General features: G+C 43.0%; 1 protein-coding gene and 1 pseudogene across 1 annotated transcript; both read left to right on the plus strand.

The window, feature by feature from the left end:
* Nucleotides 1-441: 441 nt before the first annotated feature.
* On the plus strand, nucleotides 442-24,803 carry LOC141147951 (interferon-induced very large GTPase 1-like). Its single transcript, XM_073635110.1, has 5 exons — nucleotides 442-1,225; nucleotides 8,669-10,689; nucleotides 11,900-12,134; nucleotides 13,360-13,407; nucleotides 20,110-24,803. Exons 1-5 carry the CDS (start codon nucleotides 442-444, stop codon nucleotides 24,801-24,803), a joined length of 7,782 nt encoding a protein of 2,593 aa, XP_073491211.1.
* On the plus strand, nucleotides 10,737-10,868 carry LOC141101848 (U2 spliceosomal RNA; annotated as a pseudogene).
* Nucleotides 24,804-26,097: the final 1,294 nt, after the last annotated feature.

Here is a 26,097-nt window from a genome sequence, read left to right on the forward strand (position 1 = left end):
AGGTCAACTTTTTTATCAGGGTTCACAAGCTTCAAGCTACAGCTCTGATTTTATGGATATCCTATCTATAGTATATTTTGCATAAATAGAAGGCATATGTATAGTATATTTGTGCATGTTTTATAGACAGTCTGAAGTAAAGAACAAGGTTACCAATGGCTGACACCTAATATAGTATTTATTTTCAGATGATCAGACAATCAGGCATCATGGATTCCCGTAATAAGAAACCTCAGACCACTAAACTTCAGAAATGGAGCCAAACAGTAGAGCTGGAATTAAGTTCAGAAAATCTGTATGAGGTTGAGGCTATAAATGTATAGAAGGACTGAAGAGAATATAGTAGCCAGTGTGATCTGAAGTCCAACCTTGTAATTTCTCAAGGAGAGAAGAAAATTGAAGAGAATATCGACAGCTTGTGTGAACTGACATCTCCCAGCCATGCAACCCCAAGAGAATGGTGAAAAGCTGTGTAAAGTGGAGCCTCTCAGACTCGAAACTCTACAGAATGATACCAATTGTAAGGTGCATGTTGATGCCTTAGACAAACTAGTGCTACCCAGCCTCAAAATAGCTCAGAGTAGTAAACAGTTGGAAGAGAATGTGGATATGGACAACTTGTGTAACCTGGAGGAGAATGTTGATGGCATATATCAACTGGAGCCCTCCAACTCTCTAGGCCCTGAGGAAAAAGAAGAATCTGATGATAGTCTTGATGGCATGTGTGAGCCTATAAATCCCACCTTTATATACCCTGAGGTTAATGAAGAGAATGAGAACAGTCCCAAGCCTCCCAATCTCCCAACCTCATGGCCCATAAGAAGCCTAAAGAAATGGAACATAATCTTGATGGTGTGTGTGAACTGGCTTCTTTCAGTCTTGTATCTCTTCAGAATAATAAAAAAAAAGGGGACAGCTTGTGGTTCCCATAAAACGGAATCTCACAGCATTGTCACTCCTCAGGTGCATAAAGATCTGCTTCAGGTTAAGGAAATTGGAGAGAGAACAGATGAGCTACAAGATGTCTTCCTACAAAAAGATCTAGACTGTAAGACGATTCCTGATAATCAGACCAAGTCTTCAGCCTATGATAAATCTCAATACTTATCTCCTGGCCTTTTATCTACTCTGGAAAACAAAGAGCTTTTGGAAAGCTTGTGTGAGCGGAAGTCTACCAGCAATATAAGCCCTAAGGAGCAGGAAGAGAATAAAAATAATCTTGACGGTATGTGTGACCTGGCATCACCCAACCCTTTATTTACTCAGGATAATAAAGAGAATGTGGACAACTTGTATGATATTATGTTATGTTGTGCGTTTGTGTCAGGAATTTCCTGAATAATTATTATTATTAAGTAATTTTAGACCAGTAGAATTCTTTGGAATAACACAATGATGACTACGGACTGGTTTATGACAATACATTTACATGTATTCAATAAGACACGTATTCACAATAAATAGTTAGATTAGTGGATAGACATAGACACAATAATTCTACATAAAAATAACAAAATATTAATAACACATTATAATATATGTATATCACTATGTATTGAAAAAAACAAAATGATTAAATATTCCCCGTGGACAAAATAACCACATATAACTAACTATCAGACAATAGTCTGTGTTTGACGAAGTCCAACAGTTATTCCCCTGCAGAAGGAATAAGCGTTAAACTACATAAAAATGGTACGCTACTATAGCGCAAAAGCAGAAAATAATTAAAATTGCAGAAACAAAATTAGAATTAAAGAAAAATGTAAATGGTTATTATATTGGGGGAGAGCAATCTAGGTATCATAAGAAATAAATCAATAGGCTTATCAAGCTAAGCAACGAATCAGTAAAATGTCAATGGATTATATTTACCCTTGTAAAACGGCTGCTGGCTTACAATGGTCATTACCATAGTTGTCCGCCTTTCCAAAATGGTGTCTCATTAGGTTGGAGCTGCGTCTTGGCATCCCTGAGGTGTCAGATGATGAAACGTGATGGTGGGTGTATCTCTGATGGATGTCTTTGTTGATGTCCTGATGTTGTGGTTGGATGTATGTGTGTCCTGTGTGATCTCTGTCTCAATGGATCCCTACACTTGTCCTGTATTCAGTTCTGAACAATAAACTCATAAAAATTTTAATAAGCCTGGCCCAGAATGTGAAACTTCTTTTTCATTGGGTCATCCGGTTATCTTTTTCATTGGGTCATCCGGTTAAACATTGACTCGTTGTTTGTTTAGGCATTGCCTCTCTGAGCCACCAGGTGTCATTCTAAGACCAGGAATGTCTGTTCTAATTTAATGTTAAAAAAATAATCTGTTATGAGTGTGTTCACTTTCCCATCATCACAAGCGTAGCCGTGTGATTTTTCTACTATATATATATAGATATATCTATATAGATATATCTATACATATATCTATATCTATAGATATATATATCCAAACACAATAATTTGTATACTTAAAGTGATTGTAAAGGTTTTTTTTTTTTAATAACAAACATATTATACTTAACTGCTCTGTGCAAGGGTTTTGCACCAGAGCAGCCCCGATCCTCCTCTTCTGGGATGCCCCGATGGCGCTCCTGGCTCCTCACCTTCACCGGGTGCCCCCACGGAGAGCTGCTTTCACTTTTCCCTGCGGACACCCGTTCGGGCTTGCTCATGAGTCCCGCTCAGCCCCTGTCCCCCGCTCCCCTGTGTTAGGGCTGGGCTCAGCCCTTCCTTCGCTTAGCTGGCCACTCAGCTGTCGGCTAATTGCCTGCTCCCATCTCTCTCCACGGTTACTCAGCTGTTGTTGATATCCTGCTCGTCAGTCCTGCCTACTTAAGTCGTCCAGTTCAGAGGAGCTCTGCCTTTGCATTGGTCAACATCACAAGAAACATCTCCTGCGTTCCTGTTTAAAGACTGGCTTTGCTGATATCCCTTCTAGCTCCGGAATTCTGCTTGCTGTTCCACTACTTTGATCCCTGGCTTTTGGCTTGGCTGACTATCCGTTCCGGTTACTGAACTTTGGCTATGTTTTGACTACGTTTGTTCTTTTTACTTTTATTATTAAACAGGTGTGATTTAACTGTACTTCTGTCTCGGTCTGCTTTCATGGTTTCTGACAGTAAGCGAAGGCCATGAATTCAGAAGATGCAGTTAATCCACTTGTTGGTAATATTTTTTCCAGATTGGATGAACTGGATCACCACATGGATCAGTTCGCCATGGCATTACAAATGCTCCTGAGTCGCACGGCTCACCTGGAATCTACCACTGTGGCCGCCCCGATACAACCTATGTTGCAGGCCCACCCTACTGCTGCTCCAGTCTCTGTGCAGGCACCCGCCTCGAGTATTACCTCTATAAGGGGTATGTCTGGTTCCACTCCGCTTCTCCAGCAATTTGGGGGTGATCCAGTCCAATGCAGAGGGTTTGGGTTTCTCCACCAGGTTGAAATATACTTTGAGATGCTGCCCCAGGCGTTTTCCATGGACAGAAGCAAAGTAGGTTTCGTGATATCTTGCTTTCTGAGAGAGCCTTGGCCTGGGAAAACCCTCTATGGGAGACGCAAAAACCCGTTGTCTTGAGTTACCCTGAGTTTGTGGCTTCGTTTAAAAGGGTATTTGACGTTCCCGCATGCTCTGCATCTGCTGCCAAGTGCCTCATGTCCATCGTACAGAGTACGAGAACTGTTGCCGACTACGCCATTGAATTCCGTACTCTGGCAGCAGAGGTTGCGTGGAACAAAAAGGCCCTTGTGGCTGCTTTTTCTCATGGTCTCTCGGATACCATCAAGGATGAGATAGCAGCCCCGGATATACCCACTGAGCTGGAGAAGTTGATCAAGTTTGCCATCCTCATTGACTCCAGACTCAGAGAGATACTCTCTTTTAAGGAGCGCTTGCGGAAGCCTTCTGTACGCTTGTCTCCGAGCTTTGCAGTCCCACTCGTGCCGCCCTCACCTCCCATACCTCCTGATAACGAGTCGGGCAGTGAAGGTGAACAGTGAACAGTGAACCCATGCACTTGGGCTTCACGTGTCTCTCTGCGGATGAGAGAACCTTTAGGAGGAGGGAGAGATTGTGCCTTTATTGTGGCCAGGCAGGTCACTTTTTGAAGTCTTGTCCTACCCGTCCAGGGAACGCCCGAACCTTGAGGTCCTGTCACGGACAGACCTTAGGTGGCGTTGTTTCATCCCCAGTTATCCAGAAGGATAAGCCCCTGGTTTCTGTCACCCTGTCTTGGACTGAGTCGTCCGTCGAGATACAGGCTCTAATCGACTCTGGGGCTGCAGGCCTGTTCATTGATGCTGCCTTTGTATCAAAGCACTCGATTCCGCTGCAGCTGCGTGACACTCCACTTGCCATTGAGGCTCTTGACAGGAGATCTCTACAGCCTGCCCATGTGACTCATGAGACAGTTCCGTTGTCCATGGCCGTAGGGGCTCTTCACCATGAAATAATCCAATTCCAAGTTATCTCCTCACCTAAGTTTCCGCTGGTTATTGGTTATCCTTTGTTACAGAGGCACAACCCCTCTCTTGATTGGCTCCGTGCTGAGGTTCTCTCCTAGTCACCACAATGCAGTGAGACATGCTTCCAGAAGGTAGCCAAGGTTCTGTGTACCTCTTCACTCACCTCCCTACCGGAGGACTACTGCTATTTTAGCGATATCTTTGACAAAGGTCAAGCCGGTAGTTTGCCTCCACACCGGCCGTATGATTGCACAATTAACCTTCAACCTGGTGCCATACCCCCACATGGCCGGGTTTACCCTTTGTCGGTCTTGGAGAATAAGGCCATGGAGGAGTATGTTGCAGACACACTTTCTCAAGGTTTGATGTGCAAATCCTCATCTCCTGCTGGTGCTGGTTTCTTCTTTGTGAAGAAGAAGAGTGGTGAACTGAGACCTTGTATTGATTATAGGGGTCTCAAAGTTTCACGATTAAGAATGCCTATGCGATTCCGTTGAGTTATTTGACTGCCTCAAGGGAGCAACGTTTTTCACGAAGCTTGATTTGAGAGGGGCATACAATCTTGTGAGGATGAAGGAGGGCGACAAGTGGAAAACTGCGTTTAATGCCATAATAGGCCATTATGAGTACCTCCTAATGCCTTTTGGCCTTTGTAATGCCCCGGCAGTTTTTCAGGAATTCATTAATGTCCTCTGAGATTTGCTGTAGGTATGTGTGATGATTTATCTCGATGATATCCTCATATTTTCCAAGTCCCTGGAGAGCCACCACACAGATATCTGTCATGTGCTTCAGAAACTATGAAAGAACAATCTCTATTGTTAACTGGGGAAGTGCGAGTTCCATCGTGAACAGGTTAAATTCCTGTCATTTCCACTGCTGGTTTTTCGATGGACCCAGAGAAACTTTCGGCAGTCCTACAGTGGCCCTGACCCGTGGGTTTACGTCCTCTCCAGCGTTTCCTGGGCTTTGCCAACTATTATTGGAAGTTTATTCGTAACTTCTCGTCTCTGGTCAAGCCCCTGACTGATATGACCAGAAAGGACGGTAACCCACAGAGTTGGTCTCCGGAGTCCATTAAGGCCTTTGAGAGTCCCAAGGCTGCCTTTGTTTCTGCTCCTGTGTTGGCACATCCTGATCCTACATTACTCTTTATCCTTGAGGTTGATGCTTCTGAGACTGGTGTTGGCGCCCTTCTGTCTCAACGTCCTACCTCTGAGAACGCTATGCATCCTTGTGGCTACTTTACCAAGAAACTGTCACCTGCGGAGTGCAATTACGAGATTGGTGACAGAGAGCTGTTAGCGATCATTTTATCCCTGAAAGAATGGAGACATCTCCTCGAAGATACCACTGTGCCGGTTCTCATTCTTACTGACCAAAAGAATCTCACATTCCTGTCTGAGGCTAAACACCTCTCTCCTAGAAGGGAGCGATGGGCACTTGTTAAGTTTCAATTACATTGTCTTATTCTTACCCAGTACTAAGAATGTAAGGGCTGACGCCTTATCACGACAATTTTCCTCCACTTCCAAGTTGGAGTCGGTTCCGGTTCCTGTGATTCCTTCTGATCGTATTCTGGCTACGGTTCGCACCAGTCTCACTTCTCCTTTGGGTGACAAAATTCTTGCTGCTCAGGTCCATGCTCCTCCTGAGAAACCTTGTGACCGCTGCTTTGTCCCAGAGAGTCTCCATACTGCCGTGCTCCAGACTTACCATTTTCCCAAGGCAGCTGGCCACCCTGGGAAGAATCAACTTGTTTGGGCCATTTCCCAACAATTCTGGTGGCCTAGTCTACGTGCTGATGTAACTGCCTTCATAGTTGCCTGTTCTGTGTGTGCTCATAGTAAGACTGCACGACACCTTCCAGTGGGCCTCCTACAACCCATACCCAATAGAGAGAGGCCCTGGACCCACCTGTCTATGGATTTCATTGTGGAGTTACCCAACTCCCAGGGCAACACAGTTATCCCTATGGTGGTTGACCGGTTCTCAAAGATGTGTCATTGTATTCCACTTAAGAAGTTGTCCACTTCTAAGGAACTGGCTTCCATTTTTACTCTGGAGATCTTTCGCTTATATGGACTACCCAAGGTGATTGCCTCGAACAGGGGTAGTCAGTTTGTGTCCCGGTTCTGGCGAGCCTTTTGTGTACAGTTGAGAATTCAGCTTGCTTTTTCCTCTGCGTATCATCCGCAGTCTAATGGGGCCGCTGAACGAGACAATCAGCCCTTGGAGCAATTCCTACGTTGTTATATTTCTGACCATCATAACAACTGGTCAGACCTATTACCGTGGGCAGAGTTTGCTCACAACAGTGCCTTGAATTCTGCTTCCCGATTGTCCCCATTTATGGCGAATTATGGTTTCCAACCCTCCATGTTGACTGAGTCATTTGTTCCGAGTATTCCTTCGTTAGAGGAGCATCTCCGTGGTCTTCGTTCCACTTGGGCACAAGTCCAGGAGGCTTTGCGTCATGCTAATGATAGATACAGACTCCATGTTGACCACAGACGCCTGTGCCTTCCTACCAGGTTGGGGACAGGGTCTGGCTGTCATCTCGCAATCTCCGATGTCGTGTTCCCTCACTGAAGTACGCACCTCAGTTTATTGGGCCTTTCCGTATTCTTTGCAGGATTAACCCAGTGGCTTACGCATTAGACCTTCCTTCTACTATGCGTATTTCGAATGTATTTCATGCCTCCTTATTAAAACCTTTGGTCTGCAACCGCTTTACCACCTCGGTGCCACATCCTCACCCTGTACAGGTTGAGAACCATGAGGACTATGAGGTACAGGCTATTGTTGACTCCCGTAGGTTCCGTGGGCGCATACAGTACCTGGTGCATTGGAAAGGGTACGGTCCGGTGGAACGCTCTTGGGTCTCGTCCTTAGATGTACATGCTCCTGTCCTCCTCCGTGATTTCCATAGACGTTTTCCCCTCAAGCCTGGTGGTCCTCTAAGGGGGAGGGGTCGTTGAGGAGGGGGTACTGTCAGAGCTGGGCTCAGCCCTTCCTTCTCTGCTTGCTGTTCCACTACTTTGATCCCTGACTTCTGGCTTGGCTGACTATCTGTTCGTGTTACTGAACTTTGACTATGTTTTGACTATGTTTGTTCTTTTAATATTAAACAAGTGCGATTTAACTGTACTTCTGTCTCGGTCTGATTTCATGGTTTCTGACACCGTGTTACTGGATTTGATTGACAGCAGCGAGAGCCAATGGCTCCTGCTGCTATCAATCTATCCAATGAGAACGGAGACAGCGGTTGGAGCCACTGGGCTTATGCACATCGCTGGAACGGATCAGCTCAGGTAAGAAAAAGGGGGGCTCTGGGGGCAGCTGCAGCACAGAAAGTTTTTCACTTTAATGCATAGAATGCATTAAGGTGAAAAACCTGGAGACTTCACAATCCCTTTAAACTTTTTCTACATGTAGGATAATTCTAATCAGATTAATACATCACTGCATAATGAGATTATTACTACACCAGCAGACGATAAGGTTTTGACTAAATTTTGGAAGATATGATATTTGAGGTCATAGTCACATAATATACTCTTATGTATGTGGAAATGGTGCGGTTCCTATTAGAATATTCTCATCAATACTTGAAAAAACTCCATAGTTCCATCTTAGCATATTATGAACTATAGAGGTTGCATACCGATAAACATGCTACGTTGTAGAGTGTCCACAAATTTGAAATGATGTCTTGATTTATATATGTCTCTTTTATATACAACTTTCTCCTGCTGTCTTTCAGCTAGGGAGATATTCTAGATAGAATTTCAGGTATTAAACTGGCCAGAGTATGTTGACTTTTCTTTACGTCTATGTTGGAGGTCCTTCAGTTTTGTAAGCATAGACCAAAGTTCATCATTTTATTCTGTTTGGACACTATGTATTCTGCCTTGGAAGGTTAGTTGATGTTTATTGGTTTCAAGGCTTATTACACAAGTCTTATTTGGAAATAATATAAACAGATTTTTCTAGGCTCCAGACGGGAAAGAAAGTACACACACAATGTTTTAATAACCAGTTCTGCAAACACTTCCTTTGCAAATACAGAGTGTCTTAGTTTGAAAAACTTGTCATGACTTGCAGCCTGAAGTTGACCCTTTATCTCTGGGGCCTATACAGTCTTAAACATCCATTTTTCCAAAATTGAAATGATGAAAACATATTTATTTCTTCACAAAGGTTCTGACAGTGAAATTGAGTTTTCCAGTGCTGTAATGCTTCAGGATTGTAAAGAGTTGGAAGAGAATGTTGACAGCCTGTGTAAACTGGAGCACTCCAAGCCCACAGCTTCTAAGGAGAACAAAGGAACTGAAGATCATCTTGATGGCGCATGTGCATTGCCTTACCATAGTCTCATGTACCCCCAAGATAAAAAAAAGAACGTGGACAACTTGAGTGACCTGGTACCTCCCAGCCCTGTGGCCCCTAAAGAGCAAATAGAATCTGAAGATAATCTTGATGGTATGTGCAAATTGTCATCTCTCAGCCTCACATCCTTTCAGGATAATAAAATAAATGTGGACAGTTTGTGTGAAATAGATACTTCCAGCCTAATGGGCCCCAAGAAAAATGAAGTGAATAAAGATCATCTTGATGGTGTGTGTAATCTGGCACCTCTCAACCTTGTATCTCCTCAGGATAGTAAATCAAATGTTGACACCTTGTGCAAACCAGATTCTTCCAACCCTGTAGAGAATAAAGAAACTCAAGATCACCTTGATGGTGTGTGTAAACCAAATTTCCCCAGCCTCATATACCCACAAGATGAAAAAGGGAATATGGAAAACTTGTGTGACCTGGAACTTTCCAGCCTTGTGGCCGCTAAAAAGAAAAAAGAAACTGAAAATAATCTCGATGGTGTGTGTGATCTGGCATCTCTCAACCTTATAAGTACTCAGAATATTAAAAAGGATGCGGACAACTTGTCTAAACCGGATTCTTCCAGTTTTGTTACATCTCAGGATTGTAAAGAGTTGCAAGAAAATGTTGACAGCTTATGTGAACTGGAGCCTTCTACCCCTTTAGAGAATAAAGAAACTGAAGATCATCCTGATGGCACGTATAAACCAACTTCCCCAAGCTTTTTATACTCTCAGGATGAAAATGTGCATGTGGACACCTTGTGTGACCTGGTATCTTCCACTCTTTTGGCCACCGAAGAGCAAAAAGAAACTGAAGATAATCTTGATGGCGTGAGTGAATTGACATTTTTGAGCCTCACATCTCCTCAGAATAATAATATAAATCTGGGCAACTTGTGTGAAATGGATACTTACAGCCTCATGGGCTTCAAGGAGCATAAAATGAAAAACGATACTCTTGAAAGTATGTGTGATCTAGCAATTCTCAACCTTGTAACTCCTCAGGATATTAAGGAGAATGTGGACAACTTGTGTGCGCTGGAGTCTTCCAGTCTTGAAGCCCCTGAGGACAATAAAGAAACTGTTTACACATGTCATCACAATGATCTTCAGACTACTCCTGACCTCCTAAACCCTCAGGAGAAAAAAGGGGATGTGGACAACTTGTATCATCTGGTACCTTCCAGTCTCGTGGCCACTAAAAAGCAAAAAGAAACAGAAGATAATCTTGATGGTGTGTGTGATCTGGCATCTCTCAAGCTTATAAGTACTCAGGATATAAAAGAGGATGTGGACAACTTGTGTGAACCAGATTATTCCCGTCTTGTAACATCTCAGGATTGTAAAGAGAATGTTGACAGTTTTTGTAAACTGGTATCCTCCAATCTTTTGGCCCCTGAAGAGCAAAAAGAAACTGAAGATAATCTTGATGTCGTGAGTGAATTGGCATTCCTGAGTCTCACATCCCCTCAGGATAATAATATGAATCTGGACAGCTTGTTTGAAATGGAAATTTCCAGCCTAGTGGGCCTCAAGGAGCATGAAGTTAATAAAGATATTCTTAAATGTGTGTGTGATCAGGCATTTCTCAACCTTGTAACTCCCCAGGATATTAAGGAGATTGTGGACAACTTGTACGCCCCAGACTCTTCCAGTCTTATAGCCCTTGAGGACAATAAAGAAACCAAAGATCATCGTGATGGCATGTGTAAACAAATTACTCCTAAACCTGTATACCCTCACTATGATAAAGAGAATGTGGACAGCTTGTGTGACCTGAAGTCTTCCAGCCTTGTAACTCCTAAGGATCATAAAGAAACTGAAGATAAGCTTGATCATGTATGTGAACTAGCCAATGAGGTTCAACTGAGACGTGATTATTGCTAATTGCTTCTCGGCCTTTTGGCTAAGATCAAGTGTAGTATCTGTTCTTATCAGTTTCCAGGAGGTGGCGCTTGCTTCCGTCCCTGATCTATGGCGAAATAGAGACGGGATTGCGGTTGCTATGCAAAGCCTGCTGGAGTGAAGGTGACCTGGAGCGGTTTGTAGCCGAAAGGGAAGCCTTCTGATGGGGATGGAGAACCACGGGGTCCGATCCGGAGGGTCGGGACCCTGGCCTTCTGGCCTGAATTGGGGCAGATCTAGCTCCGGACAGTTATTCAGGAGAGAACGCTTACTTCCCTCTTAAGGCGGAGGGTAGTGGTTAGTACTTCCCGAACGTAATTAGGAGGGAGTGATGGGAGCGACGGCAGAGCCTGATAAAGGACTCTTTCCGGCTTCCTGATCTCCATATCCTTTCTGCCTGTGGTTGGGTCTGCTGTGGTCTGGGCTGTGGGGGGGTCAGGGCTTTTTCGAAAAGCCAGTGGTGAATGTGCCCCTGAAGTGGCAGTTCAGGGGTGCCGTATAGTCACGGTGTGTAAGCACTTGATTTTATGGCACCATGGTCACTTCACCACAACACATGTTTTTCGCACCTGCCTCTTGGGCCGGGCCTTTTGGCCAGGACCAGGGGAAATTTTTATGCCTGGCCGGAGGGCCGGCCATTGTATAGCACAATGGCCACTTTCACTCTCCCATCTCACTATCTTCCCCACTCTTTCTTTTACCCCTGTTTGTCACCTTTTTGTATTTTTTTGGTTGTCTTGTATACACGTTTGTCACTGTGTGGCGAGTAGGGTGTGGGTCCTCGGGCCTACTCTGAAAGTCTTGGGAGGAGGTGGACATAGGCCTTTTGGCTTGGTTCGCCCTCTCCTTTGAGGGGTCTCTCTTCGGGAGAGCCCCACTGTACTTGGGTTGGTCTGCTTCGGCAGTCCTTCCAGTTGTGGGGGTCCGCCTGGTTTCGGCCAGATGGACCCTTTGTCTGAGTACCTCAGTCCCTGTCTGGAGCCTAACGCCCCGGGGGATCAGGGTAAGGTCCTTCCCTAGTGGAGGACTCTGTACACCCGTTGCACGTTTTTGTGTTTCACTCTCTATGTGTGGGCACTTTTTTTTTGGCACCGGGTGGAAGTTTTTGAGGTGTGTTTTGCACGCCACTGGCTTTTTGATAGAGTGTGAACTGATATCTGCCAGCTTTGTATCTCCTGTGGATAATAAAGAGAATAAAGACCACATGTATGAACTGGAGCATTCCAGCTTTATAACATCTCAGGATTGTAAAGATTTGGAAGAGAATGTTGACCGTATGTATGAGATTGAGCTGGAACCTCCCATTTTTATGGCCCCTAAGGAGCGTAAAGAAACTGAAGATAATCTTAATGTCTTTCTCCAAATGAGAGAACCAAACTGTAGGAAGATTCTTGATGATCAAACCAAGCCTTCAGCCTATGATACATTTTAGGACTTGGATGGTAAGTTGCCTTTCTGCTCTGACTGTAATTAAAATTGTCATAATAATATTTTCCCTAATCTATAAGGAATTTCAGTTAAAAAGTAGGTAAATTAACTAGTTAAAATGGGAATCAAGTATTTAAAAACTGAAAGACTTAAAGGTTTACTTGCTTTTGTGTTGTCCTGACAGCCGTGGCTGTTACGTTTGTCTCTCACTTCTCAAACCCTTTCACTAGCTCTGGAAATATACAAATTGGTTAAAGAGGTGTTCTGCCCCCCCCCCCCCCCCCCTCCAAAAATTAAAAGTCAGCACCTACAAATACTGTAGCTGCTGACTTTTAATAATAGGACACTTACCTATCCAGGGTTCCAGCGATGTCGGCACCCCAGCTGATTTTCGGATCGGCTGTTGGGTGCTGCCGCCATGATTCCTGGTAAGGTAAACCGGCTGTGAAGCCCCTACTGCACATACACGAAGCACCCTGCACTTTCTAACTGGCCCGGCGGTGGAGGAAGGAGGTGGGGGCCGAGCTTCCGAGGGACGGCACCGTGGCGCTATTTCCCGGAAGTGGGAAACGGGTACCTGTTTTTGACCTCCCCCTGAAAGGTGCCAAATGTGGCACTGGAGGGGGGGGAGACAGATAAACGGAAGTTCCACTTTAAGTACTTCTGTTGTCATCAAGATATTTGTACAGCCAACCACAAGATTCAAATGTGTACCGTTCATAACATTTACATTTGTGGGAAGCCCCCCCTTTAGAAAATAAATATGTAATTATAAGATGCCCCCATGGCCTGTAATGCCCTGCCTAATCTGTAAAGTCTTTTTGCTTTTGCATTTTGCTTCTGCAGCGTTTTGTGTTCCAAACTGGTAAAATAATCCCACTCTAGCCGCACCTACTGGCAGCAAAGTGGTACAGCTCTCTTTAAAGCTACACTGCAGTTTACAACATGCTGGTTACAGGCTGGTTCCTGCCGAAATTACACCTGTGGTGGGCTATAGCTCAATGAGATGGACTGCATCTGATGTAAGCATGCATTATCAAAATCTATTAAAGAGGAACTTTAGCAGGGAATGCTCAATCAAAAATCAACACCTACAAATATTATAGCTGCTGACTTTTAAGAAACAGATACTTACCAGCAACTGAAATTCAGCACTGTTTTCCATGCTTTGCCCAGGGCCTCTTTGTGCCACCATCTTGGATTTGGGAGCAGAAATGAAAGCAGGTAAGGGTAATTTTTTGGTGAAAGTCCACTATAATGCACACGATGGCCCAAGTGACTATATCGAAAGCAAACCTCTATACATTTTACAATTGAGAGATGAGCAATATCCTCTGTTTTAGAATGAATAGCTTCCCCTTAGCTCAAACATTGTTATGGGAATTTTCCAAAGCATGTCCTTTACTTTGTGTAGTTAAAGTGGACCTTCACACTAAAATTAACCTTACCTGCTTTCATGTCTGCTCCCAAATCCAAGATGGTGGCACAAAGGAGCAGAGGCCCTGGGCAAATCAGCTGCATAGAAAACAGTGCTGAATTCCAGGGGCTGATAAGTATCTGTTTCGTATCTGTTTCTTATTAGTATTAGTATTTGTAGGTGCTGATGTTTGATTTTCCCATTCCCTGCTCAAGTTCCTCTTAACTCCACTTCTATAGGACTAATTAGAAGATTTTGTGAGCATAGATATCAAAGACAACAACCCTTTCCTTGTGCTGCTCCACTTCTATAGGACTAATTAGAAGATTTTGTGAGCATAGATATCAAAGACAACAACCCTTTCCTTGTGCTGTCTCAAGCTATGCAAAATACCATTCATTTTGAGACTATATAAGATGCCTCAAGAGACATCCCCATACCCTAGAAAAATATGCAAAAGCGACTAAAGGATATGTATTTAATTTATACATATTTTTGTAGCCCCCTGGTACTAAACTGTGGCTATAATGTAAATTTAGTTTTTGGCTGGGCTGTAGACAGCTCAGACTGATTGTACATTGGGTTGTGCATTTCTCACTGTCGCCAGTAGGTGTGACTGGTACCACAGGTCAGGATGAGATAGAACAACTAGGCTGAGTTATGAATATTTATTCCTGTCCCAGCCAGCCCAGTAGGAGGTTCTTGGCCAGTGCTGCATCCTGGGAAAGGATATATATTTGGGTGGGGCCATGTGCTCGCTCTCTCTTACCTCAGGCCCTCCCGGCTTGAGGATGTGCTGCTGAAGTGATAATCCGGAGGTGGTCCTTAGGCTGTCTTGTCCGGCGTGAAAGTAGCCAAGCCAAATAGAGAAGATCCAGGGGGATCCTTGCTGGAGAGAACCAGGATGAAGGCTGGTCTCTCAGGAGCATCTGTTGACTCATTTGGAGGATGCACCTACATCTAAAACCTGCTTACAGTGTTGCCGGGTCAGCTTAAAGTTTCTGACACTGTAAAGTTGGATCCTGTTCTACAATCTGAAATGTGTTTGCAGTAGGTTCTGGTACTGTGAAGCTGTACTTTTTCTGGAACCAAGGAGTCTGTAAGTGATCTGCTACAGGTATCCGAGACTCCTAATCCTCTCTCCTACTACCTTGTTTCAAGTTCAACAATAAAGCTTTGAAAAGATCAAAAGTGATTGGCGCCCAATTTCTATTCAAAACTCCCCATTCTAGCCATGGGATAAATGCTAGCTTGCCCCCTACCTCTGGAGGTGTTATCCTGCCCCTAGAAGACCCGAGGGGGGCGCTACATTTCATATGTACATACGTATTTAAAATAATTCCTGCTAACATTTTCCTGCTATTTGTAGACTAGTGCAAGATGCTCAATAGTTTTTGAAAAGTGTATCTAAAGCAAAAACAAAAATGTCTTATAGAGCAACTCATTTTATAAATGTGGTAGTTTTCATAGTTTTCACTTTTCAGGAAGTACAGAAAATACCTATCGTTTGTGCTAGAAATGTTGTATCCTTGTAACTTTATATGAGAAAAAAAAAAGCACAAAAAATATTTATTTTTCATGTGTAAACTACTAATCCCACCAAACCACCATGTAATAAAGATGAACAAAGGCATAATCGCCAAATCCTGGTGTTGCAGCAAGTGCAAAGTGTAAACTCAGTGTGGGTGATCAAGTAAATAAATAAATATAATTGCTAGTGTCCAAAGGATAATATAGTGTCCAAAAAATATGTGCAACCAAAGACAAATCTTATCAATGGTGCACAGAAGAAAGTGCTCAAATACAGCAATAAAATGACAGTGGGGTGGTGATATGCAGACAAAACACTCTGTGTCCTCTTCGTGCAGCATGCGCTAGTGTAGGTAATGGCCCCTTACCTAGTGGTGCTAGGTCAACAGCATGTAAGTTGTTTTAATCACAAGGTCCTGGGTCTCTACTGCGTCTCTGTATCCACGCTTGTCGACTCTGCAGGATCCTATTGGAGGCTGGATGTATCTAGCTATGGTCCTAGTTGGGGTCCTGGGACAGTGCGGCTCCTAGCTCCTCCTCCACATCTCATCTCAAATGTATATAAAATATAGGACAAGGTACCCAGATAGTGAAGTATGTTTTCATGGGGGTCACTTTATTCATATACACATATATACAGAGTACTCACATTAAGCAGTTTGTAAACATAGCGTTGTATCCTACGAGCAGCGAGCTCGTAATGCTTTCAGCAGAGAAAGAAACAAGCCTATTCCGTCCCTACGCGTGACATCACCGATCACGTGACTGAAGAAGTCACGTGATCGGTGACGTCACGCGTAGGGACGGAATAGGCTTGTTTCTTTCTCTGCTGAAAGCATTACGAGCTCGCTGCTCGTAGGATACAACGCTGTGTTTACAAACTGCTTAATGTGAGTACTCTGTATATATGTGTATATGAATAAAGTGACCCCCATGAAAACATACTTCACTATCTGGGTACCTTGTCCTATATTTTATATACATTTGAGATGAGATGTGGAGGAGGAGCTAGGAGCCGCACTGTCCCAGGACCCCAACTAGGACCATAGCTAGATACATCCAGCCTCCAATAGGATCCTGCAGAGTCGACAAGCGTGGATACAGAGACGCAGTAGAGACCCAGGACCTTGTGATTAAAACAACTTACATGCGGTTGACCTAGCACCACTAGGTAAGGGGCCATTACCTACACTAGCGCATGCTGCACGAAGAGGACACAGAGTGTTTTGTCTGCATATCACCACCCCACTGTCATTTTATTGCTGTATTTGAGCACTTTCTTCTGTGCACCATTGATAAGATTTGTCTTTGGTTGCACATATTTTTTGGACACTATATTATCCTTTGGACACTAGCAATTATATTTATTTATTTACTTGATCACCCACACTGAGTTTACACTTTGCACTTGCTGCAACACCAGGATTTGGCGATTATGCCTTTCTTGTTTCTTCACTTGATGTATTGATTTCTGGTAATACTATTGATCCATCCATGCACTTTATTATACTTATCAGTCTGTATTATTTTATTTTATTTAAGGCACGAGAGCACTAGCACTTTGATATATTTTTATGATTTTAGACATATGTTTTATTGCTTATATTTATATTTATCACTTTTTCGGATCAACATATATTTATTGCTTATATTTATATTTATCACCTTTCTGGATCAACATATATTCAAACCACTTGCCCCTATTTTTAGTTATCATACCAACTCATGCGTTTTAAACACTTCTGCTCATGCGATTTTTTATGTATATGTATTCCATTTCACTGAGGCCTCTTGTTTTACAACTACAAGATACTATTAATGAGTACAAACCCGCTGGTTAGCGCAGCACCCCCCCCCCCCTCTTTTTTATTTAATTCGTTTCGGGCTTTTGTCTGGGCCCTTGCTTTGGTGCATGCAGCTGTCCAGTTGCATATGTTTTATACAGCCTCTGAATTTTAGTTTGAATTTTGTACGATTACTACACTTTTTTCCAATTTGGTAGCGCAGGAATAGCTCCCGTCTTTTATAAAGATGAACAAAGGCAGACATGTTTGAAGTCCTTCCCGTCTGACTCCCTTAGCTGTCCCCATAGATACGATGGAGAAAAGGCATGGAAATGTAGGGGCAGGAAGTGTGTTATTTGTAGGATTACCAGGTGAAAATAATAGGAAGTAATAGGTACTCTACCCTCTCTTCCCTCCCCGGTATGTCTTCAGATACCGCTCCAGCTTATTTCTCTCTGCTCTATGGTATGTGTTCAATTTCTGCTCTGGCTTCTTTTCTTTCTCCTTGTCAGTATGTGCTTAGTTACTGCTTTGGCTTTGGTCTCTTTCCTCTCCAGTATGTGATCAGTTCCTACTCTGACTCTTCTCTCTTTGCTCTCCAAAATGTGTTCAGTTCCTGCTCTGCCTCTTCTCTCTTCCCTCTCCAGTATGTGTTCAGTTCCTGCTCTGTCTCCTCTTTCTTCTCCACTATGTGTTCAGTTCCTACTCTGACTCTTCTCTCTTTCCTCTCCGGTATGTGTTCAGTTCCTGCTCTGCCTCCTCTTTCTTCTCCACTATGTGTTCAGTTCCTGCTCTGCCTCCTCTCTCTTTCCTCTCCAGTATGTGTTCAGTTCCTGCTCTGCCTCTTCTCTCTTTCCTCTCCAGTATGTGTTCAGTTCCTGCTCTGCCTCCTCTCTCTTCCCTCTCCAGTATGTGTTCAGTTCCTGCTCTTCCTCTTCTCTCTTTCCTCTCCAGTATTTGTTCAGTTCCTGCTCTGCCTTTTCTCTCTTTCTTCTCCAGTATGTGTCCAGTTCCTGCTCTGCCTCTTCTCTCTTTCCTCTCCGGTATGTGTTCAGTTCCTGCTCTGCCTTTTCTCTCTTTCTTCTCCAGTATGTGTTCAGTTCCTGCTCTGCCTCTTCTCTCTTTCCTCTCCGGTATGTGTTCAGTTCCTGCTCTGCCTCTTCTTTCTTTCCTCTCCAGTATGTGTTCAGTTCCTGCTCTGTCTCTTCTCTCTTTCCTCTCCAGTATGTGTTCAGTTCCTGCTCTGCCTCTTCTCCCTTTCCTCTCCAGTATGTGTTCAGTTCCTGCTCTGCCTCCTCTCTCTTTCCTCTCCGGTATGTGTTCAGTTCCTGCACTTCCTCTTCTCTCTTTTCTCTCCGGTATGTGTTCAGTTCCTGCACTTCCTCTTCTCTCTTTCCTCTCCAGTATGTGTTCAGTTCCTGCTCTGCCTCTTCTCTCTTTCCTCTCCAGTATGTGTTCAGTTCCTGCTCTGCCTCTTCTCTCTTTCCTCTCCAGTATGTGTTCAGTTCCTGCTCTGCCTCCTCTCTCTTTCCTCTCCAGTATGTGTTCAGTTCCTGCTCTGCCTTTTCTCTCTTTCCTCTCCAGTATGTGTTCAGTTCCTGCACTTCCTCTTCTCTCTTTTCTCTCCGGTATGTGTTCAATTCCTGCTCTGCCTCTTTTCTCTTTCATCTCCAGTATGTGTTCAGTTCCTGCTCTGCCTCTTCTTTCTTTCCTCTCCAGTATGTGTTCAATTCCTGCTCTGCCTCTCCTCTCTTTCTCCTCTCTTTCCTCTCCAGTATGTGTTCAGTTCCTGCTCTGCCTCTCCTCTCTTTCCTCTCCAGTATTTGTTCAGTTCCTGCTCTGCCTCTTTCTTTCTTTCCTTCCGTTCAGTTACTGCTCTATTTCCTCTCTCTTTCCTCTCCAGTATGTGTTCAGTTCGTGCTCTGCCTCTTCTTTCTTTCCTCTCCAGTATGTGTTCAGTTCCTGCTCTGCCTCTCCTCTCTTTCTCCTCTCTTTCCTCTCCAGTATGTGTTCAGTTCCTGCTCTGCCTTTTCTCTCTTTCCTCTCCAGTATGTGTTCAGTTTCTGCTCTGCCTCCTCTCTCTTTCCTCTCTGGTATGTGTTCAGTTCCTGCTCTTCCTCTTCTCTCTTTCCTCTCTAGTATGTGTTCAGTTCCTGCTCTGCCTCTCCTCTCTTTCCTCTCCAGTATGTGTTCAGTTCCTGCTCTGCCTCTTTCTTTCTTTCCGTTCAGTTACTGCTCTATTTCCTCTCTCTTTCCTCTCCAGTATGTGTTCAGTTACTGCTCTGCCTTTTCTCTCTTTCCTCTCCAGTATGTGTTCATTTCCTGCTCTGCCTCTTCTTTCTTTCCTCTCCAGTATGTGTTCAGTTCCTGCTCTGCCTCTCCTCTCTTTCTCCTCTCTTTCCTCTCCAGTATGTGTTCAGTTCCTGCTCTGTCTCCTCTCTTTCCTCTCCAGTATGTGTTCAGTTCCTGCTCTGCCTCTTCCCTCTTTCCTCTCCAGTATGTGTTCAGTTCCTGCTCTGCCTCCTCTCTCTTCCCTCTCCAGTATGTGTTCAGTTCCTGCTCTGCCTCTTCTCTCTTTCCTCTCCAGTATGTGTTCGGTTCCTGCTCTGCCTCTTCTCTCTTTCCTCTCCGGTATGTGTTCAGTTCCTGCTCTGCCTCTTCTCTCTTTCTGTTCAATTTCTGCTCTGCTTCTCCTCTCTTTCCTCTTCGGTATGTGTTCAGTTCCTGCTCTGCCTCCTCTTTCTTTCCTCTCCAGTATGTGTTCAGTTCCTGCTCTGCCTCTTCTCTCTTTCTGTTCAGTTTCTGCTCTGCCTCTCCTCTCTTTCCTCTCTGGTATGTGTTCATTTCCTGCTCTGCCTCTTCTTTCTTTCCATTCAGTTGCTGCTCTGCCTCTTCTCTATTTCCTCTCCAGTATGTGTTCAGTTCCTGCTCTGCCTCCTCTCTCTTTCCTCTCCAGTATGTGTCCAGTTCCTGCTCTGCCTCCTCTCTCTTTCCTCTCTGTTATGTGTTCAGTTCCTGCTCTGCCTCTTCTCTCTTTCCTCTCTGTTATGTGTTCAGTTCCTGCTCTGTCTCTTCTCTCTTTCCTCTCCAGTATGTGTTCAGTTCCTGCTCTGCCTTCACTCTCTTTCCTCTCTTGCATGTGTTCAGTTTCAATGTAGAAACATATTATAAAATTAAACATGTATTTTCTTGCAGAACTATACATCAGAAAAACGACTTTTCATCAGCTTGCAAGAAGAATGAGCATGGAACCTCACCTGACTCTGGGGGATATTTTGAGTATTGGCTTAGAGAATGTGCATAACAAACCACCAATAATTGTAGAGGAACCTCCCTGGGATTACTTAAGGAAACTCATGTTGAGGAATCTCATGGCTTTAAACGGGACTGCAAGAGACTTTCTTGATGTATATGATAACGGTGATGATGTTAATGAACTGGTTCAAGGTAATAATTCATCTGCCTCTATTCACCCCCTGGATGTCTTGTGTTCCCTCCTGCATTGCTCAGACAGTTTTCTCCAACAAGAGATTGTAACCAAATTGTCCATGTGTCAGTTTGCCGTCCCTCTGCTGCTCCCTTCTGGTGATGGATCACACTGCACCCTCATGCTTTGGGCAATGAGAGGCATAGTGAAGAAGTGGAGACCTCAGTCATTAGCAGACAGTAAAGGGTTCAGAGAAGAAAATGTGGTGAATACTTCCATGCCAATCTTCTCTTATGTTAGATTGGGAAAAAACAAATTATCCAAATCTAAAATCCTGAACCAAATTCTTAATCCATCTCAGCAACATAATAACTTCTTCATTCACCATGATATGAATGGAGGAAACATTAAAAGAAAAATATCTAACGGACTGGTAGAAATGTTCTGGTATTTTCCCTGTGGTAAGTCTGATGTTTTCCCAGAACCCATTGCAGTGACCAACCTACGAGGAGATCTGGAGGCCAACTGGCAACAGTTCAAGTTTCTGACAAGAATTTCATCAGCTGTGTTTATCTTCATTGAGGATGTTTCTGAGAGGGAATTCAGACTTTTATCATCCTGCCCAACCACTGACACCCAGTATTACTTCATTGTTACTCCCGGTCCTGGCAAAACTTTGAGTATGCAGACATTGAAGACCCTTCAAGACTTAAAGCCAGTGCTAAAGTTGAACACATCAAATGTGATAACACATGCAGGCACAGCAAATGAGGCAGCATTTGTAAAAAAATTACAAAGAAGTATTGTTCATTTCCTAAATAATAATCCAAAAGTAAATAATATAAGAGATCTTAAGAAAGAAATTCATGGATTGGACATCCAAGTGGATGAGAGAGTTCCTGAATGTCAGAAGGCCAGGGAACATACCAGGAAAATTACAGAAGAAATAATAAATGTGTCGGAGTACAAAAAGAACACTATGAAGTTACAGGGAAATCTCTGGAGACAGCTATCTGAAGTGGAAATGGAACTTTGCAGAATGACAAAGCAAGGTGGTAAAGACACACAGCAATATCAAGATGAACTGAGAAAAAAACGCATTTCACTACATGAGGAACAATATAAACATGATCTGCCCAATGGTTTAAAGCTCTTTATTGATGCAATCACTGATGTGTCTGAGAATGAGAAACAATATTTTCTGAAATGGATGCAATTTAAACTTGATTCAGTTGCTAGAGATAATCTTTCTAATCTACAAGCTGAATACAAAGAAAAATTTAACAATATCTCAAGTTATAAGGAAGAGCTCAGACAGATAGACCAGAAAATCTCTGACAGTTCTTTAGGAATTGAACATTTCCTACGTGAGATGGGACAGTTTTATGAAGCTGAATGTTCCATGTTTAAAGAAAACAAAATCGCTAAAAGACAAAGACAATTTATTAGACTGCCAGGAATTGCTGCTGATCTCTTGTTGGATGGTTTCTCATTGGAGCTGATAGATGGAGATGCGTCAAACATTCCCCTACAGTGGATAACTGATGTTCTAAGTGAGCTGGACACCAAAACAGGGGGAACATGCAGAATGAGAGTAATATCTGTGCTGGGAGTGCAGAGTACAGGGAAATCCACTCTTCTCAACACTATGTTTGGTCTGCAGTTCCCGGTGGCCAGTGGACGATGCACACGAGGAGCCTTCATGACTCTTCTTAATGTGAAGGAAAACTTCCAGGAGGAGCTGGGCTGTAACTTCATCCTGGTGATTGACACTGAAGGATTAAAAGCTCTGGAGTTGGCTTCCTTGAAGGGTAGTTATGAACACGACAATGAACTGGCCACACTAGTGGTTGGGTTGAGTGATATCACCATCATCAATATGGCCATGGAAAACACATCAGAAATGAAGGATATTTTACAGATTGTGGTCCATGCTTTTCTTAGAATGAAAGAAATAGGAAAGAGACCCAACTGCCAGTTTGTACATCAGAATGTGAGCGATATGAACGCTCATGAAATGAACATTAGAGACAGGAAGAAACTTTTGGAACAGTTGAATGAAATGACAAAAGTAGCTGCTGAGATGGAAAATAAATGTGAAATCAAAACTTTTAATGATATTATGAACTACAATCTGGAGAAAGACAACTGGTACATTCCTGGGCTCTGGCTTGGGGTCCCACCAATGGCTCCAGTAAATTATGGGTACAGTGAACATGTGTCTGAATTAAAAAAGCATTTATTAAAGTTCCTGAAATCCAATGAATCACTGCACAAGCCTATGACTATTTCTGAATTTAGTGCATGGATGGGAAGTTTATGGAATGCTGTCAAACATGAAAAATTTATCTTCAGTTTCAGAAATTGCCTGGTGGCAGAAGCTTATAATAAACTGTCTATAGAATATTCGCAATGGGAATGGGATTTCCAAAAAGCTGTCCATAATTGGCTGATCCGTACAGAGACAAACATTAGGAATCAGCATGTAGAGAGTCTAAATGATGAACTTTGCTCCAAAATTAAGAATGAGCTCAGCAGTTTGCTATTCAAAGAAAAGACAAAAATGTTGAAATTGCTAGAAAACTATTTTGATAAAAAATATGCACATGTTCACCTGATAGAACGATACAAAGAGGATTTTGTTTTAAGCACAAAGTCCCTGATGAGAGAACTGGAAAGAAATGTTCTAAGTAAGTTTGATGAGGCCGTTTCTATCCAGAAAGGTAAGTTCAAGATTCAGCAAATCAAAAGCAGTTCCCAGAAACGAACAGAACACATTATCACTGAAATGCTTGGAAAGTGCAGAGAGACGAACCAGACACTAAAAACACCAGAGTTACAGGAAAGATTTGAGGAGTCGTGGGAGAAGACACTGAACGATCTACAGATAGAGAAACTAACAAGGCACATAGTTAGTAGAGATATGTTACAGCAACTGAGGAATGACATAAGTCATAAAGGACCAGATATAAATGAAGCCTTACTACGTGTCAAAAAATTAGACGAGCACATACAAACTAATTTCAAAATAGATGAAAAACATATTGAGTATGGAGATAAAGTGGAGAATAGGTACCTCCTAGTAGAAAATGAACTGTATGATAACATAAAAAAATTTGCTAATGTTCTAATAGGTACGTGTGATTCATATATCACAAAAAAGGTGGAAACTGGAGGGGATTATGATAACAACTACTGCCAAGAATTACTCCGCAGGATCAATACAGAGGTTAATAAACAGGTAAAAGATCTTCCATTTTCCTCACATTTTGAATTGGATATCAAGTGTCACATTCTTGGAAGAGCATCCCAAGAATTCCAGGCAATGCATGACAAGTTCATAGAGAGTAATGATCCAAAACTTTCTCTGGAGAAACTAAAACCTGGATATCTAGAAACATTTATCAATACATTTCAAGAAAAAGATACATGTCAGGCTAAGGCTAAAGAATTTTGTGAGCAATGCCTAAAACCAGCCATGATGGAACATGTCTTCCAGCATCTTGGAAATGAAATTGTAAACGACATAGTATACAGTACAGAGAACAAGAAATTCAGCAGTAGAACCTTCTTTCAACATTTTTTGCTGCAAGAGCTGCTGGAAGAAACGTCCTTCCAGAAATATGTAACTTACATTATCTCATATGAGAAATATACGAAAGATTGGATACAGAACTACATTATAACGGAATACACAGATTCACGTACACTGAAACCCTTAGAAGAAAACATTCTCTCCTCCCTGAATGGAAGAGTACAAGCAGCTCTTGAAGAAGACCAAAGTCTCACAAGTTCATCTATTTCAGACTTTCTGGACAGAGTGTTGCTAAGAAATGAATTGGTGATTCCGCACGATAGGATGAATATGATAATGTTTCAGAATACGGCTGATGTTGGCCAGTTTTCATCTGACATTCAGCTCTTCCTCCTAGATACAGAAACAAAAGTCTTATCAGAGCTGCAATCTATGGATTTAAAGTCTGTACTCTCCAGGGTGACGGTGAAGCCTCATGATGAATTGTTCAGGAAGGTTGTTGGCTGTGGGGAGCAATGTCCATTCTGTGGTGTCCCCTGTGAGGCCGGAGGTGTTGGCCACAAGGAGCACTTTGCTACCATACACAGACCCCATGGATTAAAGAAATATAGATTATCAGTTGGTAGAAACATGTCCACTGATATATGCACAACATCTGTTGTATCCGATGTAAAGTTTGTGAATCAACAAACAAGTCTCTTTGGGCACCCATTCAAAGACTATCGTACAATTTATCCAGATTGGGCCATCCAACCAGATCCCAGCATTGAGTGCTCAGATTATTGGAAATATATTTTCGTGATGTTTAATGAGCAGTTTGCAGAAAAATATAACGCACAACCAGCCAACCTGCCTGATGGCTGGAAGGATATCACAAAAGAAAATGTTTTGGACAGCTTAGCCTACATCTTCAACCAAACCCCATAGACAATAAGCTAGGAATAAATGTTTGCATCCTTACCTTTTTATTCCAATGTTACTTGCAGACAGGCTTGTTACTCTTCATATGTAGTTCACCCCCTGAACAGCAACTGATTAATTTAGTCCTATTCTCCTAGATAAAACACACACAGCCAGACACACAGCATTTTCTTCACTCTTCCACTGGCTCAAAGATTTAGTATAGGGGTTACATAGTTAGGTTGAAAAAAGACACACGTCCATCAAGTTCAACCAACAACATTTTAGGGTTTTATTGGGAACGTTGAACTTAAATGATGAGGGGAGTATGGGATTCTCCACAAAACTGAAAAACTGGACAATGTGAGGACTTCTTAGCTATCTTGCTGAACTGCACAGAAAGAATTTCCCACAGACGCAATATGCTGATGGTAACTATAACTCCTCCTAGGGACCAAAAGCTACACACAGTCTCTGACTTTCCAGGACTGGGGTCATTTATTCACACATCCACAGGATCATCGGTTGCCTCCTTCCGACATCCACCAGACGATTTTCAGTGAGGGAGATGCAGACTCACATCACCATAGGACAGTTTGATACTTTGCCCACCAACTTCTTCTTGGCTCTCTCCAGTTAGCTTCTCCAGACGCAACTTGAGTCCACAAATTAAGCTTGCAAATAAGCCCACCAGCTAAGATTTAGCTGGTACCTCTGTGTATTTCTAGTGGCTCTCTCTAGAATTCTTGCTCCAGGGGCAGATCCCCCTGCACAGGAGTCTCCTCCAGCAGGAGGGGACCCAGGATCTCCCTCCTGCTGCCTCAGGCCTCAGACTATTTATGGACTCCCCAACCACCTACTGGACACACCACCCCAGCAATTGGCTGGGGCCTCATAAATATTCAGGCTACTTACTGTTCTTCCTCCCATTATAATTCTAGGATCCTTTAGAATACAGGGGGAAGTAATCAAAGTAGCAGCCTGCGAGACACTGAGCAGCCCTAAACAATCCACCCTTGCTCCACTGATTACAGAGGAGTTAGCTAACTTTACCTAATAGCCTACACTACACTAGAAGGGTGCTACACATAGATATGGTTGAAATTTCTGGGGGGGGGGGGATGAATAACATGATGACATAGATATATCAATATAACAAAGAGAGTAAAGATAAAATCTACTTTTAAATAATAAACCCAATAACAGGATTGAAAACAAAATTTAGTCTTTGTCAAGGTTTTGCTAAAAACAAGCTCAGTAGACACCAAATAATGTTGTCCAGTCATGCATCACATCTGAGTATTGCTAAGTAAATATAGTG

Source organism: Aquarana catesbeiana, linkage group LG06, assembly GCF_042186555.1.
Source record: "Aquarana catesbeiana isolate 2022-GZ linkage group LG06, ASM4218655v1, whole genome shotgun sequence".
In the NCBI taxonomy this organism is placed as follows: domain Eukaryota; kingdom Metazoa; phylum Chordata; class Amphibia; order Anura; family Ranidae; genus Aquarana; species Aquarana catesbeiana.

Bases quoted from the DNA above. Each gene is read 5' to 3' on its own strand.
- LOC141147951 (XM_073635110.1), top strand. From the start codon at position 442: ATGCAACCCCAAGAGAATGGTGAAAAGCTGTGTAAAGTGGAGCCTCTC. The intron at 1,226-8,668 runs GTATGTGTGACC...TTCTTCACAAAG, and splicing joins GAATAAAAATAATCTTGACG to GTTCTGACAGTGAAATTGAG. The intron at 10,690-11,899 runs GTATGTGAACTA...TTTTTGATAGAG, and splicing joins CTGAAGATAAGCTTGATCAT to TGTGAACTGATATCTGCCAG.